General features: G+C 37.0%; 1 protein-coding gene across 14 annotated transcripts in view; it reads left to right on the top strand.

The window, feature by feature from the left end:
• LOC133523941 (voltage-dependent calcium channel type A subunit alpha-1) overlaps window positions 1-21,904 on the top strand; it is a 114,144-nt gene that overhangs the window by 42,800 nt on the left and 49,440 nt on the right. For all 14 annotated transcript variants that reach the window (XM_061859759.1, XM_061859751.1, XM_061859765.1 and 11 more), the window contains one exon: window positions 19,721-19,855. In XM_061859759.1, the coding sequence (XP_061715743.1) occupies window positions 19,779-19,855 (77 nt within the window). In that variant the 5' untranslated portion in view covers window positions 19,721-19,778. The remainder of the gene's footprint in view (window positions 1-19,720; window positions 19,856-21,904) is intronic.

Below are 21,904 nucleotides of genomic sequence, written 5' to 3'. Positions count from 1 at the left end.
TATATTTTATATCAATTAGATTTGCAAAGCCCTAAACCGAACAATAAGTATTACTTAACCTTTCTGACAAAAATATTTGTAACATGCAGAAGCCACGTGGATTTATTTGACTAACTGTTGGTATCTACGGCAAACGGTTTTAGGTCACGAAACACAAACAACCACCGTAAACCTACAATCCAGCAATCATTCAGTAAAACCAACACAGTTTAACAACGACTGTTACGATTCGACCTATAAAAAGGGTCGTTATGAACGGGTAGCCCCATTTCTCCCTCTTCTATAAATACTCGGCGGAACCCGCTTAGCAGATAATTCGTTTACTTACGCTTAAATGACTGCAGTACTTCGCTACGTTTGCGTTCGAAGAAAAAGCCATTTAAACTCGCGTTTCTTACTATAATTTTTTTATTATAACAATGTAATGAATACCAGTGTAATATGGTGGCTAAAACAGCCGAAAAACTAAGTATCAAAACATGGGGTATCCGGTCCATGTTTTCGTGTCATTCGGAAAACCCTTATAAAAATTGCCTAACATTTGAATTAGAACTCTTGAGATTTTGAAGAATAGTAACACAACCTCCACAGCTACATATTACGTATTACCTTCAATATTTATCTTCGACAATAATAGTTCGCTATTTATAAATAAGTATTTAATTACTTAGCTGTTTTTGCATAAATGTGTACTATTTTAAATCTTCTTCTATATTTTATTTATTTCATCTAGGAATTTACTTCGTAAATAACATTTTTTCTTTCTTTCAATTACTTATTGTGAATCTTCAGTAAAAGAGTTTTTACCTTGCGTGGGAGTGAAATCCTCCTTAAGACTCTCAGCTGTAATTATGTGTTTATAACTACAGTTTATAATTACAAGAAATTCCAGACAAGGTCTATTTATTTTTCTCAGAAAATATATCTTAGCAACTTTATTTATAGGATACCTTCAAGAAATAACAGCCTGTTGTTGTATTGTTATTTTAATGATCAAAGGTTATAAAGTAATAATAAGGCTCCATGTTCGAAGTTAGACATAACATTTAAATCAACTTCAGTCTTCAATAGCGTGAATTTATATTTGAACCAATGAAGATATCCTTTATTTACAATACTGTTATGTAGTGCGTGTTAAGATATTCACTGCCAGCGACCCGCTAGCCGGGTTTTACTGATCGTACGCGCGTTTCGCCACTAACAGAAAAAACATGTTATCGACTACGTTCGTAGCGAGTAGCTCGCGCTGATGGCGAATGTGTTAAGCAATAATTCTGAACTAGCGACACTTGAACTTATAGATCGTCTCATTCACGAAGACGCCTGCTTTGGCTCGTATTTTCATGTCATTAAAGGTTAGATTTGACAAATCTGCGCGTCAACGTGAATGAAACGACTAATTTCATGTACCTATTGTCCGATGACGAACGTAGTCGAAGCTCATCGTAACACTAAAATGTAAAATCGGATTGAGTAAGTATCGGCTTTGAGTTACAAGGCCGCCCGTTCCTCCTTCACTTAATAAATAAACGCATATCTGAGCCTGCACTTCTGCTTAGCCGAGATTGCCTAATTAATGGCTTAATACAATTATTAAATAAAACAGATTTTAAAAAGATTATGCTAGATGCTGACTTAACAGGCAACGGCGCATTAATTAAAGCACAGTTGTCCTAATAATATCAGCATAATATTGTGACAAGTCGGAGAACTAATAACTGAGTGAAACTAATCGCAAGCTCGAATGTAATTGACCCCGCTACTAATTGACCAATGTTATCATCGACTTCATAAGCCGGCAGTTGTAAAGCCGCGCTCAAACTTGCCTGCAAACATTGTTAGGTGCTTAGTTTAAAACTTAACTAGCTCGATGGCCTGACTGACGGAAATGAAAACAAACACTACCCACGTGGAACTGACCAAAGTTTAGCTCACGTTTAGCTTCAGGCTTAGTTTGTTATTAATTTTTTATCAAATTTGCTCGAAATAGGTCTTATTTTATGCAGGTGTACTAAAGGACAAATACCTATATTGTTCCCGGGGGAGTTATGGATAGTGAAAAATCCCTAGGGAAGATATAGCTTTTTTTTATGTCATACTGTATTTTTGTTGACATTTAAAATTATGCAATTTGATAAATTTAACAGCCGTTAAATTATTTTTTGTACATAATTTTCAATCGTGGCTAAATGCCGAATAGGTCTGTGCCTTCGATGCCTAACCTAATTATTTCGCTTAAAATTTAGTTTTTTTTCTTCGCAAGTGTGATGAAAAACATTGTGTGTAACTCTGGGGGTAAGAATATTGCAAACTCGGGCCTTTAATTCCACCCTCGTATCCCAAGTTTCACTTTCCCCCCCACGTTGCACAATGTACTATATTCGATAGCAAGCAGTATTTAAATTGTATATTTTAACATTTCAACTTCGGTTTTACTCCGTTCACAAATGCCATCCGTCAATAGAATAGAACTAAATAGCTATAGAACTCTGTAACAGATTAACAAAAAGTGATGGCTTTAAAACTGTAAAGAATATACTGTTAAACGTAAATTTTAGAGATTTATCTCTAATTAGAAAAGTTATCCGAGATACTTTTGGCGCGTTGTTTCATCCACTACTATTTACGCTGACTAAGCGGTCACAGTAACCTACGGACGCGTTCAACTCCAGGGGTATTACAGGAGAATCGTGCAGCTTGTTTGTAGTTTTTAAAACCATGGACTGCTGTACAGCTTCATACATTTTGCGGTAGTTCTGATTGTCAACAGTTAAGTTTGACAATTCAGGGACCGCAAAATATATGGCGTTCTACAGCGCCATCTGTTTTGAATGTCGAACTAAGGAACACGTTATTTTATTAGATTTTACCTTTCTATTACTCATCTACCTTCTATCAATTCTCTTTGTTACCTAATAGCGCTAATTACGTACACATATAAGCCGATGACGTCGCTACCTACGTAAAATGCTATAAAAATATATTTGTTATCATTTGACTGCTGTGCCGATATTAATAACCGACCAATATCTTAGCCACTTCTCTTTTATATGGCTAGGTATTAACCATAGCTTATGTCGCCCTTTCGCCATAACTCTTGCGGCGCCGCGCCGGCGGTAGGAGCAAGGCCATAGGTCCTGGCGGTTATCCAGCTTGATAGAACTTACGCAATCTAGAAATAGGAGAAACGGAACTAGATAAAATCATCAAACGTGCTTACAGTGGTAAATGTTACTGTTCGAGGGCGCTTAAATAGCACTGATTGAATATTGATATATTAACACACGTCAAGGAATAAATCAAATTATTTTATCGACAACATGAATAAAAAATAGTCACGGAATACATTTATTCTAAGCATATTGTACTTGTATACAAACCAATGTAGTAAGATAGTTGAACCAGTGTGTCGCTTAACTTCAAACTCAGATAAATCTGTGGGAACATACATAAATAAATACACATCGACTGGCATCGTGTGTTGTCAAGAAACATTCATCGATCGACTGACACTCTGCAGTTAAACAGAGAAACAGTGACGTTTTCTCTAACAAGAGCAGTTTCTTCGTCTGCGCACTTTTACTCTCCTCATATACATATATGAGTCTGTTTTTTATCGCAGTGTAATATTCTCTTCGGGCGGAGAGTAGATGAGGTCGTGTTGTTCGGGTTCCGGGATTGCTTATGTTGTGTACTGCGTTGAAGGCGGCGCGACGAGGATGCTGCAGGCTCCGGATATGGATAAACTGCCTTTCTCAGGGCAACATAAAACTGCCCTCCTCAGGGCAAACTCAAAACTGCTCTTGTTAGAGCAAACGTCACTGGTTCTCTGTTTAACCGCAGAGTGTCAGTCAATCTATGAATGTTTGTTGACAACACACGATGCCAGTCGATGTATATTTATTTACACACTGGTTTAACTATCTTACAACATTGTATACAAAAAATTGTACAATATGCTTAGAATAAATATATTCCGTGACTATTTATTATTCATGTTCTCGATAAAATAATTTGATTTATTCCTTGACGTTTGTTAATATATCAATATTCAATCAGCGCTATTTAAGCGCTCTCGAACAGTAACATTTACCACTGTAAGCACGTTTGATGATTGTATCTAGTTCCGTTTCTCCTATTTCTAGAGCTGCTCTTGTTAGAGCAAACGTCACTGTTTCTCTGTTTAACCGCAGAGTGTCAGTCGATCGATGAATGTTTCTTGACAACACACGATGCCAGTCGATGTATATTTATTTATATATGTTCCCACAAATCCATTCAACCCTCTTAGGAAATTTTTAACCCTATGACCTTTTTTTATCACCAAGATCGCAAAATCTGACAATCGGATTTATCTGAGTTTGAAGTTAGGGGACTCAATTGAGATTTATTACACAGATCAACCTATTTAGGCATACATTAAAAACAATATATTTTCTTCAGTACAGTTATGGACTTTAATTGTTGTGTTTACTTTACATTGGAGATATCATAGCGTTAGTATTGACAATCAAATTAGCTTCAACCATACATGGGTTAAGAATTAAGGTATATGACCGCACATCCCGTTGAAATAGGTAATGAAATATATGAATGAGAACTCTCAGGCAATTTTATTCGCCTCCTGCATAGTAAACAGCGTTAATTTCCTACTAACATTTGCTCGTGCCACAAATAAAAACGGCCACACGTGTACACCCACATGATACGGCTCTCAATGCGCACGTGCCACACACACTGTGCGATATTAATGGCAAGACTGAAGCGAAAGCAATCACTTCTTATAAGTGAGCGCAAAATTTTACCGTGACATAAAATAGGACGTAATACTTTTCGTAGCGAAGTCCGTTGCTATTTTGCATCCAGTATATAGAAGTTTCTAGCTTTTCACACAAGACATATCCTTCCTTGCTTTAAAATAAACAGTGTGACATTGAATTCACGGGGTGGAGACTGTATAACTATTTGCAGTTCTTAATTCGAGTTGGTTTGGAAACTGAATGCAAATGCTATACTTATTGCGTGGTCGGTTCACATTTGGATAAATTTATAACTAGTTTTGTTGACAAAGTTTTAATATATAATTTTCCGCGAGGAATATTTCATACACGATGCAACATTTCTGTAGCGTGCTCACTCATGTCACACTTTTGTTCCAAGTTCTTTACAATAAAGTTTCAGTTTCGAGAATAAAACTGTGCAAAATCCGTTTCAATGCAATAGCCGCCAGACGGGTGTACACGGTGAATACTGGCACCGTGTTCTATTTATTTTTGTGTGTTGGTATACGCGACCTGTCCAGGTCCTGGTGGACGTCACGCGCGTAGTCACAACAGAAGAACAGCTTTGCCAGCTACATGCTGAGTTGTGACCCTTTTATGGCATTTTGCGCTGCGCGCATCAACATGTTTTTGTCATCCGTGTTTGTTTTGTCATAAATAAATGTATTTTTTTGCTTTCTTAGTTCGTGCCAAGCCCGACCCGTATCTGACATTACTTAAAATACAACCTGACTAACTCTTTTAGTGTTAGTGACAGTCACTTATTTCGTGGTTAAATTTATGCTGGTATGACACCTACGCGATTTTGTCGAATAATGTTGTTTGCCCCCGCCGAGTGTAGCCCCACCGTGTATAGTAGCCAACTGTGCAGTGTAACTAACGTGACTCATCCAAACCTCAGAGCTCCGATTTAACTTTAATATAACTCGACCGCTTATAAGGAAACAAACATCTAAAAATCGGGATTTACTCACATTACCTTCACATAACATGTGAAGGTATTTAAAATACGACTAATTTCTTAGAATCTTTTCTATTTCAAACTTGATTCCGATCATGTTGATAATGATAAATCTGAACCTAATGCAGGAAAATGACGTCAATGTTCACACTAAACAGGCGACTTCATAAAAAATCGTAAAGTAAACCATAAAACATGGTTTAGATAAGATCATCAAATAAAATGCTAGCTAATTACTAGATTATAACATATGGTATAGGTACATGAGTGTATGTCTGTATGACAATGTCTACGTTTGACCTCGTTGTTATAATAACAAGTACACTCATAAATTTTGATTACTTCTGAGTTTTCGTTAAAGAAACGGACTAAGAAGTTGTACATTATCTCCGCTAGTCTGTTCAGATTCAGACTGGGGTGACCCTCCATGTTGGGTGCCGCGACGTCGGGAGCGCGCGGCGCCGTCTCGTCTGCCACGCTCCTCAAACCCAGATAACCTCTTTGGAACGAACCCAGGGAACGTTTTTTGCTTATTGATGTAGGCTTCGAGGTCAGCCGGAATGTTATGTTAATGGGACTAACCCTATATTGTAGGTACAAATATAATTTGTCAATGTCGTTGTGGGATGTAACTTTGCGGGGTAACTTTTTTACAGGTTTTCAGATTATGGCAAATAATAGTAAATATTATCGAACACAGTTCACGGTACAGCATGAATCATACAGCTATTAAAAAAAATTAAAATATCATACTTTATCAGTTATCTTGGTGTAAAAGTGTAGGCATCCATTAACTATTAGAACACAAATAACTACCTCTTGAAAACCAACATTTATTATTGCTCTTTACCCAAAACTGTATGGTATGAAGTCGCAAAGTCGGTTTTCGCTCAAAACCAGCGGATGAAAATAGGTTTAACTGGTCGTGAGCATTGAAGAGGGCGTGGGCTTTCGAGAGATAATCAATAAGGCACTGGAGATCGTTCCCTCAGCGGCTAATCGCGCCAACCGACCCGACATTCTGAATTTTATATTTACAATCCGATTTTTGTATTTATTTTAATAAACATTGTTAAATACCATACTCCGTCAAGACAACAAAGCTTAGGCTTGATTACACACACAGGGAAATATTCTGTATCTTTTTGAAAATATGTTGAAAATAGGCCGTTTCGTATCTTTACTATTTAATTATATTTCGTATAAGATTTCGTTACACGCGGTTAGCTATTGCGGTAGGAAGATCATTTGTTCATGTGCTCACCGCCAAGCTTAGTCTCTTCTGACCCTGACCTTTAAGAATATTTGAATACATCTAGGTGAACATTTTCTAAAAATAAAAAAGGATTTCCTAAAAAAAACAAATATATTCCAATTAATCCAGCTTTGATGATTCATTTGAAGGCAAGTCTCATTTTCCGAAAGTGCAATCTAATTTGAACCTTAAATCGGAATACTAAAGTTGAAATACTATTGGCGCGTATGTGGTCGATAAATCATACTATGCCCGGAAAAGGGTTAATCATGTAAAAGTAGCATAGTGCTATCCAGCACTACAGTATGTAATGCCCTCATCTTCGAGCCTAATTTTATAATTTTAAAATCTCTGCTCCTTTAAGTATTTCATTATTTACACAATATTTTCCAAGAAGATTACACAATGCACCTATTCTACTCGTAATACTTGTAGACTATAGACTATACTGGTAGAAAAACCAGGTTGGTCATTTTTACGAGTTCTTAACTCCAGATATTTTATAAGGCGCTCTGCGGCGGCATCATGGTTCCATTTTTATCACTTGTCACTATGCCCGTCACTTTCGCACTTACATACTTGTTAGAACAGGATAGGTATGGTGACAAATGATAAAGAGCCGACCATCTTAGCCTTGCTGATCTGTTTTAGTAGCGTACCGCTTAAGTTGCCTATTCTGTCCTCTTTTATTCAATGTTGTTTTGGACTGATGGTTGACTGGTAGAGAATATTTTAGGCATTAATTCCGCTATTTCTTCTTTATATTTTGCAATAAAGTTTAAATAAATAAACATTTATGCTCTTTCACAGCGCTTACTAGGAAGAAAGAAGGTAAAAGTCGGCCTTCGAAATATTTACTTGAACAGAGTACGAGTAGGTAATATGTAAAAATCGCATACCAGCTAGGGGCATAAGCCAAACTGGAGCTGCGCCAAGTGGCTCATTCCATATTTGTTGATAGAAAAACTTATAGAAAGCCTGTACTTTGTATCTAGGCTAATCTACATTTATAGTTGACAAAGTTAATGGAAGTTCTTTTGTGGCAAATAACATCAAACAACATTATTGCTTGCAAAGCTCAAAAGCAGTGAATTTTTTGGATGAAGTAAAAATTTATCAAACAGCCAGATCGTAATACACTTTTGAAGTGATAAATTATAATTAAACTAACCCCAATATTAAAGGAAAAAATTTTTCTATAAAACGACAGTCCAGCCCATACCATACATTTCTGAAGAGAAAAGAAATGTATGGTCTGGGGGGCGAAACTGATCCTTTCGGGCATTCTCGGCTCCGTTCGACTCAGCATTTCTCCGAGAAATTATTAGAGTTGGCACAACTTGACGTCCCTTTGCGTGTACGACCACAGATAAGATAATGACTGTTGAATTTTGACAACTCTAGGACAGAGACACCTTGATTCGTCCATCAATTGCTGTCAAACTTCGGTTTTGTAAGAAGTTTCTGTTCTGTCCGGTACTACTATTACTTATTCTGTGGTATTGTATGCGGATACTCCTCTATTTTACGCAGCTGTGTTGTCAGTTACATATTAATAACAATGTAAAAGTTTAACTTTATTGCTCGGCCACTTAACTCGAGACGGGTTGTTAAATATTTTTTTATCGACGCCTCAGTAGAAAATACGTTAATTTCTGTGTAGCACGCGCTCGTAATGAATGCATTACGCACAAAATTTGCTATATACCTCTATAACTGGAGTAAAAATAAACACCTGTAGTTCGTTTTTTTAGCATTAGAAAAAAGAATATCTTCGCTAATTCTTAGGAAAAGTGGCAAGATAGAAAACAAAACATGGTTATTTCGGTACCTGTTTGCTTCGTAATTCCACCCTTGTCGCAGCGGTCGTAATCGTCGCAGCCGCGTGGGCGAGCCTAGTCACCCGGCGCCAACACACCCACGTCATGGCGTCTGGCGCTTTTCTGTAGTTAAAATAATTGGTATATTACATTAAAAGGCCAATCATCACTCGATACGATATACCCTTTGTGCGACAATTGACTACAGAATAAATTAAATTTTCTTACAATAGAATCATAGTCGTAGACTGTCATCGCTTTATTAGACGAATTTTAATTTTGTTTGAATATTTACTGTATCAGCTACCACTGGGGCAAATATCTTCAAGATTGCTCTTAAAATTACTCTCGTGAATAGTTTATTTATTTATTTAAGGAGATCCAAGAGCCAATTAAAATCACAATATAATGCAATTAGATGTGGTATAAAAACATACCTATAGTTAAGTAACACACATAATTTAAATAGTACATGTCATTGTCAAAGGTCGATATGCAGTCTCTTTCCGGAATGATGAGTTTATCCTCGGTTTAACCAAAGCCTTCGGGCAAACCCCGATGTATATTGTAACATCCGGCCTTTGACTGAAGTATTCTTTAGTTGGCTGAAAAACACTATTATTTTCGGCTTTGACTAGGACTCTATGCCAGACCTGAGCATTGACTAGTCAAACCTATGAGCGCCGGAGCTTCAATGTTTGACTATAAACCATAACACACATATCTATAGTAAAACAAGAAAATATTAACACTACTACGAACACAATTTTGAGCGGCATTTGATTTTAAAATCTGCTAAGGGTATATTGTGATATGAACGATATAATACAAAAACTAGTACTATTGCGAGCGAAATGCACAAGGACAGGCAGTCGTTACAAGGTATTGTAAGTTCAGAATATCGCTCCTTATATATCCTCCCTTCCTTATATTATCGCGCCTTTTAACGCGTATTTTTTTATTGAAAAGTTGCTTTTAATCCAACACATTCAATCAAAGAAAGTTTACTTCAAAAGTTGTCCATACACGTGTACGAGTATAAGTAGTCCGTGTCATCCACGATGACGCGCAGATTTCTCAAATCTAACCTTTAATAACACGATAATACGAGTCAAGGCACGCGTCCTCGTGAATGACACGATCTATAAAAATCATATTTTTTTCTGCCAACTTCAGGGAGTCCTACTTCCATAACTATGTTACTCTACGAAAATGAATTTCACTTTATTATAACTTAACGCTTCGTCGAATCGAAACACGATTGGATTTTAATCCCAGTGCCGATGTTCCAGCTGCCTCTAGGTTTTCATCGAACACATTAAACCCTAGCGGAATTGAAGTTGGAAGTTTTTTGTAAAATGTAGTATGAATAATCCGGGATTTTAATTAAAATATGTACTTAGCGTTTTCCCGCTATGTAGGATGTGCCGTCACTGAAATATTCATAATATAATAGGTCCATGATGGAAAATATTTTCCAAAAAACAAAAATTTCTTCAAAATCGTTTCATTGTCTATTGACTTATTGTAGGTAAAGTAAGTTTTATAAAAAAACTTTATTTTGACATAAAGTCTGTGCTCGGTATCACATACCTACTTACACAAGTATTGGCGCAGGCATACCAGCATTACAGCGCTTGCTTCACAGCGCGCCTTTTGATAAATATTCTCGCAAAACACACCTTTGAAACTCGACGCCGTCGCTCGCATCCGTGATATTACAAATATGAGAAAAAAACTCGAAGATTTAAAATGCTATTCATGCTAAGTTGTAATGCAATCAATGTAGTCTATTCTGCAAATGCTTGCATGTTTATCGACGAGCTCTCTTCTATCTTGTTTTTTTTTTTTTTCTTTCAATTGGTCAAAGGTTAACTGGAAGAGATCCCTTATATATTATAGTTTTCCTTTGTATATTCCATATATTTTGTTTTGGTAGAAATCAGAAATCATTTTCGCGTAGCGGCACTGATTTTAGTAGCTGCCTTTACCTACCCGAGTTAAAAAATCCATTCTTGATGTTTACAACCTCTTGATGTCTTTGTCTTGATGTTTCAAATGTTTGTAATACAGTCAGCATCAAAAGTACCGGATGAAACAACGTGCCAAAAGTATCTGACATCCCGGATAACTTTTCCAAATATAGATAAATTTCTAAAACTCATGTTCAAAAGTATATCTTGTCCAGCCTTAGTTGTTCTATATTAAAGACATCACTTTTTGTTTAGCTGTTACAGAATGGTATAATATTTTTCACATAGCTTGGGTTCTGTGATTTTTTTTTTATACTACGTCGGTGGCAAACAAGCATACGGCCTGCCTGATGTTAAGCAGTCTCCGTAGCCTATGTACACCTGCAACTCCAGAGGAGTTACATGCGCGTTGCCGACCCTAACCCCACCCCCCTCGTTGAGCTCTGGCAACCTTACTCACCGACAGGAACACAACACTATGAGTAGGGTCAAGTGTTATTTGGCTGCGGTTTTCTGTAAGGTTCTTAGGTCCCCAGTTGGGTTCTGCTCTAGATCTGGAATGACATCTGCTGTGCTGTGCCCTACCACACAAGGCGAGATGACATTCACATTGCCCATACCTCTCTTTTGGACGTAATTTAAGGACATACCCGGGTCCAAGACAGCTGTCATCTCAATAAAATTTGTCATTTTAAGGTTAGAAATTGTATTGAGATCACAGCTGTCACAGAACCCAAGCTATGTGAAAAATATTATAGATACTTATGAAGCGTTACTTGATCCGCTACTTTTGATGCTGACTGTACCTACTGTTATGAAACATTTCATGCAAGTTAGTAGGTAGCAAAAGACGAAAAGTCAGTGTACTTGTCTATATCTATTTACATCTCGTAATCGTATTAGATGCAAAATGAGGGTGGCATTGAAAATGTACCTACCTTCTCAAGTATTATCATAATTCACTTATTAAGGGTTCGCATGGACAATAGTTAAGTTGCGTATATAGTTTACGTTCTAGCATATTTACACATAATGTGATATAGAATATTGATAAACAAGTGAATTTTTATAAGTGGGGTGCTACATTACAAATCAGTCGATTTTCTATGGATGCATCGTGAGTACATTGTGAAAATGCGTCACACAGATTTCTAATTTATTACAGTGAGTGGTTAAGACGTATGAGTTTTTTTTTGTCTTGACATGATATTACCTAAAATTTAAAAAGCATACTGACTCAGTGCAAAGTATATGTCGTCAAGTATAACGTTTACCGTATTCACATTAAGTTGTTCACTCGCTACACTGTTTACCAATAAGTACCTACATGGATATTTCTAAAGGACGATGCACAAATACCGGGAGCATACTTCTATGAACTGGCTGCATTGCGACTAACATTCCGATATTACAAAGGCCAAGCAGACGAACATTCCACCAGTTTCTTGAGTTATTGCGAGCTTAGTGGAATATATTTCGTTTCATATGACGCACAGATTTGTCATATATAACCTTTAATAAGATGTCAATACGAGTCAAGGCCCGCGTCGTCGTGAATGACACGATCTATATTATGTTTATCTTTGTTAAATAGATTTCATTTGTCAAAATATAACAGAATCATTTATTCATTATAATATTAATTCAACGCCGTTTCCGGTGTTAATTGACTAGCAACTAGCGATGTAAACAGTCGGCGCCGCTGTACAGTGCCTACGGTTGTTTACGATCAAACAGACAATCCGGAATCTGTAATTTAGCCTTTAGCTGCTGGCCGTGTATTCCCGAGTTTCCGATGTAACCAGGTTAACGGAAACTCCAGATACTTAACAATTATCTGTAACTGGAGTGCGCTGTTGAACTATTTCCCCTGAACAGTGTGCTTAGTGCTCGGCAACCACTTGGAATGCCGTGGATCGCGTAGCGTACATCCGATCGATATATTTGCCTGCCTTTTGTCTACGGACGATACTAGCAATATACAGTGGCTCTGTGAACTGTAGACCTCGCAACAGCTTCATAAACTTAAAAGAGTAAAAATACTTCGTTGAGTTATTATCACGGCGAACGTGCAATAGTCTTAAGTGCCATAGACGCTACTGGAACTTACGTCCCTCATGCCAATTTCCTCCATTTTAAACATTTACCGAAAAACGTTACGGCAAAAACCATCCATCCAAACAAACCAAACCATCCAGTCAGTTTGACATCCAGTCAAACTGTGTAAACAGTTTTGCAGGAAACTGTACTAGATTATAAATTTATTCCATGAAATAATAATAAAATAATAAATAATAAATAAATAATATGGAATGCTACCCGCAGAGAAGAAGAGACATATGAAATCATAACGTGTACGTTGTGACAAATTAACCAGTTAAGTAAAAACACATGTAATATTTGATACATTAGGTATCACAAAATAGTAGCAATATGATAGCCTCTTTGGCTACCTCCGCCTTCATTTATCACTTTCTCGAGTGAAAATGAGAAATCTCATAAATACATACTACAAGTACTTACCTTTTCGCTAGAAATACATTAAAGAAAGGCACAACTGTCAATTGTTTCACCTACTTTACTGCCACGTTAGCAGGAAAAGTAAAATATAAGTTTCTGATATTACAACACTTAATACCAACACAGACATGCAAGCTGTTTATCTCACTATCTTAGCCCTGCGGCATCGTATTATAGATGGCTTTATCCACGTGATAAAATAATGTTCGCTTTTAATTACCGCGCGACTGAAAGTGACGGACACGGACACCATTAAGGAATGAAGGACACCAAAGGTTAACTGGAAGAGATCCCTGGAAGGGATAAGTACGCCTTTGTACAAATGATGTATGTTCTTTCCTGTTTTACCTATGTTTCTTTCTGTACAATAATAGTACATTACGATACAAGTGCGAAAAATAGGAAATTCGAAACGAGTGGCGATAAATTAAAACACGACCGAAGGCAGTGTTTTAAATCGACACGAGTTGCGAATTACCTGTTCGCACATGTATCGTACAACGTTTGACAGTACATATGGCCCTTTAAATGTTCGACATAGTAATATGCTAATTTTCGCACTAGTGCGGTAAAGTAGCATCATATGTACTGTAAAGTGTTTTACTCCTACTACTACTACCATTTTATCACGCTGTCACGTAGACAAGAACGATCATCATATCCGCACAGGAAATTGAATAAGTCTAACGAAAATTTCGAAATACCTTTGGGTCATTAATTTAGGTCTATTCAGAAACACGTAGATACATGTATACAAGTAGCAGTAGTTTCTGAAAGCCTTCCTGCGTAGAAGAAGTACAAGTTTTCGACCCAAAAACCGGAAATACTATTATTATTACTATAGTATTACACTTTTATAGTTCGTGTTATTCATGATGACGCGCAGATTTGTCAAATCTAACCCTTAAAAACATGGCAACAGGAGCTAAGGCACGCGTTGTCGTGGATAACACGATCTATACGCGCTGGCGTTTCACGAAGTAACACAGGACAAGTCCTATACAACCTACATCTGATCGATCCAGGTTAACATCGCTAAACATGCTATGTCATCATAAAAATATTCATTTATTTATCATAATAACTGTTTAGCAGGGAAATTAATGAAAATCGGGTTAATAAATGCTGTGTTTCTAATATTTATAAAACCAAATATTTTTATTTGCAACCTTTTGAGTTTGAATTTCACACAAGTCTTCACCAAAGTATGCGACTTAAACGCGACCCCGTTTCCCGATAAATAAACAGAATCCTTATCCAGTTTACACTTCATAACACCCATAATCCAAGCCTGATATCATATGCGTCGTCTCAATCAGAAGGTAGGTCAGCCGACTAGGTCGCCGATTGCTCTATTATTGTTTGAGAACACGCGTAGCGAAGACTCAGTCGGCCGACGAGTTGCAGTCCTCCCACGCCGAACGAAAAAGCCTTAACTTGTTCAAGTCTCACGGCTACGTACGGCTGTTTGGTTCTGAGCAGCAAAGTAGGAGCCGGGCGAGCGGAGGCTGCAAGCGCATTCCCGCCCTGGCTCTTGGGCGCTGCGTTCGTGTCGGGCCGCTTCGGTCTTTATTGGTCTGTGCTTGTGCCCACCCCAGTTGATTTGACTAAGAGACCATTCGTTGGTGTATAAGTGACTAAATGCAGTGCTTCTCGCAATGGAACTTTGCGCAATTACCTAAATTTTCAAGTATCGATTTGAGTTCGCGGTCGCCTATCAAGTAAATACATCGGTGAGTGATTTCAGCCGTAGTGTAGTCTCCCGTGAGAACATACATATTTAATGTAGGTTACCTATATGACAGGGTATCAGGTTCCGTGTTGAATTTTCCGCCATATTTACCGAGTCCTCCATGACTTAACCAAAATTATTAGAAAGAAGGAAAAATATTCTAAGTAGAAAATAGGTTTTTGTTTACCTACAGCAGAATACGTTGATACTTACAATGAAAAAAAGTTTAATGCGAATGTGACTAACGCGACCTGGTCGCTGCAACTAGTTTTCATAAATTTAATCACGATTAATACTCTAGCTTAAGATGCCTTTTGATGTGGTCCCTTTAGAATAAACATCGATATCAACATTCAATTTTCGTAGAAGAAAAAAATACAAACAAATGAATCTAGTATTTTGAACCTTTATTTTTTTATAAACAAAAAGAAAGACGCTCGAAATGTCTTAAAGGTTTGAATTATTTAAATAAATTACTAAAATATGTTTCATGAATTTTGCTGTCAACATTTGATGTCTGTTAAAACATTTTAAATGACTAAGCGCCACTTGCACCATCCCACTGAACGCAGGGTTAACCGGTTAAACCATTAACTCAGTGGCAATTTGTACCGGTAACGATGGTTACTCCAGGTTTAACCGGTTAACCCCGGGTTAGACTGATGGTGCATCTTTCCACATTGACTGAGGTTATTGGATGGTGAGTCGAGTATTATTGAAAATTGAACATATTTGTTATAAAATTTACATTTGGTGATAATTCAACCTCCTTGCTTTTAGACAGTTGGGTTATAATTTGTATAGTGTTATAACGGGTTATTCTTTCACACATTATACGCGTGTATCGACGAAAAGTAACTCAACTTTTAAATACCGGATGCGGTTAATTTTCTTTTCTTTAGTTATCACGCGCATTGGAAGCGACGATGACAGATTTGATTTGATCCTAATGATTAAATGTTTCAAATAATATGAGGCAGCATTTATCGATGTACCCCATTATCACACTGCCTATCCTCTAGCTGCCCACCATTCAAAAATGGATAGCCTTTGAATCAATGGTATCGAATCGATACATTATTTTTTTTGTTTTAAAATCAAACAAAACAAAGCAAAAGTAGCTCTGTTCCATTTAATAATGATTCAAATTTCATTGGAGGTAATTTGTACTAGTATTAGGACTTTGAACTTCAAGAGGTTATCACCGGTCGGGACGGAAGAGGAATGTTTCCACACATTCGTCAAAATGATTTTGTCCTTTAAGGAGCGTTTACTCTATTAAACCCATGTGTAATGCACGTTACATGAGTCTTATTTTCATATTGCCGAATAAGATTTGTATCTACTTTGACTATCAGACCAATTGATCCCAGGCTAGTTCATTCATTCATTTTTTTTAAACTATGGCTCCAGTCCAGTGGGACTATTTTGCCAGTATCAAGGTGTTAGGAGTTTTAAATACGACTAAAATTGTACGGTTAGTACAAGACAGTGTACGGTATTCGATCCCATTCCACTGATCTGTCAGTAACAAGTGTCGTTTTTGATTGCCCCAAAGATTTTCAATAGTTTCCAATTCAGTTATTGTTGAATGGTCTGTCACCTCCAATACCTTAAGCCTCCTCCAGACTATGTGCCTGAATCGCGGAGCGAACAGATCGCGACGTATGACTCCACACTCGTACAACTTCACGGTGATTTCGCAGTTTGGATTGCGGCAAGATGGCGGAAAAGCATCAGCTGATCGAGTTTAACTGTTAGTTACATACGGCATCATACGTGATTGACGTGAAGGATATTTTTCCATTTTATTTTGTTGTAAAATCGTAAAATATAGCTACTTAATACAATATAATGATAATATAATTAATATTTATCTAGGCATAGATGAGCCAAAATAGTGTGTAATGTAGAGTTTTGCAAGTTTGCGCTTCGCGTCATCATTGAGTTGGGCCGAAGAACGACAAAAAACGGTGAACAAGGCGCGAAGGCGTGGACAATCTGCGAAATCGGCGCTACACTCGCCGTGATTCGCGCATGAGTATGGAGGGCACTTTTGAAGCATATAAATGTGACTGGGTACTCGTTCCATCTAGAGTTTCAAATAACATTTGCGACTTTTCTTCCTACGTAATGCGACGTTTTATCAACACAGAGATATCTCATTTTATTTTGCAATTATTGTCTGTATTATGCGTCACACAGTTTTCCTCGTATTTTTGTTTCGTATTTAGTGGTAGAACACATACAAGGAGGCAAAGTCTCTCCTTAGACTTAAGGGTTCAATGGGTTAATGGATTCGCTACTAAAGCTACTAAAATCAGTTAGGATAGTTAGGCCTCAGCACACGAGGCGTCTGCGTAAGCGTATCGTAAAAATGTTACGAGTATGAGACACGTAGAACTCTAAGACCAAGCGTCGCGTAAGCGTAATCGTTTTATAAGTGAAATCTCTATCGTTGAAATCATGGCGTCAGATGTCTTCGGTGGATGCATCGACGATCTTACTTTCTCGTCAGATGTAGAAGATTTTTTTATTGTGTGATTATGTGAATTATAACAGAAGTTTGGGTTTTTACGTCTGTATTACGCTACGCCTATCGTACCGGCGACAGAAATCTCATACGCTACGCTTCGAGTGCGGACTTCTTTGAACTTGTACGTGCTGGTAGCGTTCTCGTTCTACGCGCGTATTACGCGCCGTGTGCTGAGGGCCTTAGTCATTCATAACTTATTTATTATTTATCAAGTTGGGTTTCTCCTGTGGTTTTCCCACGGCGTTGTGCCTGAATTATCTTCGTTTGTAAACAATAAACAAATGTAATAAACAAAATAATAGAATAAGATTTTTGTTTTAATAAAAAAATATTAGATATATTATATTATTATATGAACTGCGCAGAGTAACAGCAGTTGTATTAGTTTTTTATAAGTACTACAAAGCTCACAAATAAAAAAGGAACGGCGCAGTAAACCTTACAGTCTTTTTAATTAAGCGAGTCTAGGTAAAGTAAACAGAAATATCGATAACGCGAGGTGGTCTCAATTCTAACGTAATATAATAATCATAAATTGGATTTATACTATAGAGCGGCGTATTTAAAATGTCATTCAGTTTGTGTTAAAGAAGATATGTTAAACACAAACTATTTTTATTAGGAAAGATTTACCTGACAGCTCCGGGTCTGGTATATTTTATGACTTGCTCTTATTTATATAAACTACTTACCTTTTTGATAACACTGTACTCACTTGTAAACAAATTTAATACCGACATGACAAATAAAACTCTATGGCAAATCTATAACAAGTATAATAACCCTTCATCGTAAAACCTGAATGTGTAGATATATTAGTATTGGACAATAACTAGTGTTTTACGTACTTAGATATTAGTTGTTTAAAGTGGATCTCGAAGGTGATGGTAGCCATGCCCATTAGCGATTAACGATGGGATAATTTCGCACAACTAGGTTTTTAACATTTTTCACAAAATCCAAATAATGTCATAAAATGTGTATTCAATGATATATAATTGGATGTAATTAAGACTTTACGTTTGAGCAATATGGTATTACACACATACAGATACACACACACACACACACACACACACACACACACACACACACACACACACACACACACACACACACACACACACACACACACACATTTTTCGCCCTAATTAGTACGAGTATGAAGGGTACAGATTTGCGAAACTACTAAAACATATTACATCTACAGCGTGTATTTTTGATACGACCGCATAACCAAAGAGTATAGTTGGTTTACGATTTAATGAACACATTTTTATAGGTTTTTTAAAAATCAGACGAATTTTATTTTTCCATGTAAAATAAATAATTCAGCAAGCAATGTATCACTACTCTGTTTTAACTCAACACGTCGCATTTAATGTCACACTTGTCACAAGTAGTCACTTAGGTCACGTAGGTTATAGTACTATAAAGCGATTCGGAAATATTTTTTTAGTTAATTCCATTACCAGAGACTAATGATTTTTGAAAATTCCTCGAGCAGCAATGTATTTCGCACATCATGACTATGACTAGTTTACGTTTGCGATTATATCAAAAATACATACTGTATATCGATATCTATTTTTCACTCAACATTTTTTTAAACTTTCCTTTGTGACTTTTGCCTTAGTAGGGAAAATTTTCAAAATAAAATAATATTGATCTGGTAATTGTAATGACATGATCCGGCGGGCTTTCGAGGCTAAGAACTTGAATTTAGCAAGAGAATCAACCAGCCAACCCTTATTTAATGCTAGTAAGTAGGCTACAAGCGCCGGAGTAAAATGTTATCATTTTACAAATGATTATTTATAATAATATAAGTAAATTTTTGTAGTATTTTTTGCATTTGTGTAAATAAATAAAAATATTACCCTAATATCAAACATTGAAATGCAGAGAATCGATAGAATACGAGCAAATATCTCACAGCCAAAATATTGAATTAGTAAGCACTGAATACGGATGCCACTTTGCCTCTCACAATTCTGACTTTTGTATTGCCTGATGCAATTGGTCCTATCTAGACATATAATCTCCGCAAGAAACTGGATCATACCCATAACACACAAAAGTCATTTACCCCATTTTTCATGTAAATGCAGTTGTGTTGACGTGCTGGTGCTGCGTTTCCAGGTTGGCTGCAGCGCAGGAGGCGGCGGGCGCGCAAGCGCGCGCGGCGCCAGCTGATACCATGGGCGGCGCGCATCAGCCCGCTACTCCGGGGCCCACGTCGCTCTTCATACTCTCCGACGAAAACCCTATACGGAGGTACGTCCATATTTACTGGTTACTCTTATAGGTATGCATTTGATTAGAAAAATGTACACGTAAGTACAGTCGGTAGTATCAAAGAAATAGGACAGCCCGCGGTCAGATATATCGGAACATAACTATAGTTATATGCTAACAAAAGTTTATTACTATACATTTTGGTCACTTTGCCTGTCACTATGTATTTAATGTTGACTGTACTCGTACAATCATCATCAACAGTCTTCTTCTACCTAGCGTTATCCCGGCCTTTGCTAGGGTCCGCTTTCCTACTTGCTTTCGATTTTTTGGTCCGCCGTGGAGTCGGTGCCGCAAAGGGCCAGCGGATAGAATAACGCTTGAAAAGTATCTACCACCCTATGTTTTAACTAATATAAAAATAATATCTCTACACTACAGTCTGCTTATAAAAGTATCAGCGATAGTTTAATATTGTTCACCATACATATAGAAGAAGACATATCTCGACTTGACAGCTATTAGAGAATATTAGATAATTTTGCCGTGTAGTCTCTTCCGCTACTATCGCTACTGTACTCTTTTTACTTGTCAGGGTCTTAAAAATACGTCATCGATTGAAACATGATAAAAAAACATAAATATAACTTTTTTTTTCAGTTTAAAAAAATATTGTTTATTTACGTATGTAACTTGTATTTTACAAGGTGTTCGTGTCATCCACGATGACGCGCAGATTTGTCAAATCTAACCTTTAATAATATGACAATACGAGTCAAGGCACGCGTCACGATCTTGTCACGGCAAAAATATCAAAAAGAAAACGCAATAACTTTACGCATATAAACGCGATAATTTCACGATAAGTGTTATCCGCCTCTAGACTGAAGTGCCACGGAAACGCAAAGCTAGACATTATGGGTATTGCATTGCAGTCGCGGCGTCAGGAGTCGAATTCAACGTATATTCCTTATAGATAACAAATGGACAAATGCATGATTCAGGTAATATAATAAAAAGTTAGCGTGCTTAAAATGTAAAAGGTACCTAAACGAAGGACTGTTTAGAAATCATAATATTTCGTCACTTATAAAATCACTAGCGGCGACAGTCTATAAAAGTTTGATGATGTGCATGGAGCATGTACACAATACCTATGTAACAAAATACCTATATGTGGTAAATTGATTCCTGAAAGCTAAGCATAAATTCGCAGGCATTTTTTCTTTCTTTCTTGAAAATACCACTTGATAACTTAAAATATCGCCGTAAACTTTGAAACTAAGGGTACGAACGGAAGCTAATTACCAGCAACTGACGAACGAAAATTTACCGAGATGACTCTGAATACTTTGCAGTCTAGTAAGCTAAAGTGCATTAAGGTAAAGTGTTCGCCGGGGGACGCGATTTTGATGCGTCAGTATACATGTACCTACATACCTACTTCGTACATAATATGAATTTCCTGGATAAGATTGGCTCAGGACCGGCATAAGTGGCGTACTGGAAGAGAGGCCTATGCTCAGCAGGGGGTGATATAAGTCTGATATGATATGATGTCTTTCCTGTGATTTAAATCAGCAAAATCTTGACCTTTAGTAATAGTTAATCTAAGACACGTCTCAACAACTCAAAAACCTACGTATCCTGTCTAAAGAGATTAAATAGATAAAGTTCTAGGGAACAAAAAGGGAAATTAACAAGCATGAGGGGAGGTTCTGGAATGTCATTACCAAACGTAGGAATGTTGAATTAGTAATGTAATTCGAAGTAATAGTGTCTGCTCTGCAAATTGGCTTGAAAAAGCAGGAATGCGTTGTACATTTTCACAAATTACGATGCACTTATAAGCTGGTGTATCTAGTATATTATGACACATTTGTCTGACTACGGTTTTACGTATCGCACATACTCTTCAAATTCGTGCTCGTCTTTTATAAATGTTTCTAAAGCACTTTCACTTTTGGTTCAGCTATATATACACCAATATTAGGTAGTAGACTTCGGCTCATTGTATCTTAACTGCAAGTCGCGGTTTACTTGCACTGTGAAAACAATAGGGATGTCAGAATAATTTAAAGCGAAGGA

The sequence above is a fragment of the Cydia pomonella genome, chromosome 1, assembly GCF_033807575.1.
Source record: "Cydia pomonella isolate Wapato2018A chromosome 1, ilCydPomo1, whole genome shotgun sequence".
Taxonomy (NCBI): Eukaryota; Metazoa; Arthropoda; class Insecta; order Lepidoptera; family Tortricidae; genus Cydia; species Cydia pomonella.
Note: the sequence above shows the minus strand (reverse complement) of the source record. Positions and strands in the feature narration are given on the sequence as shown.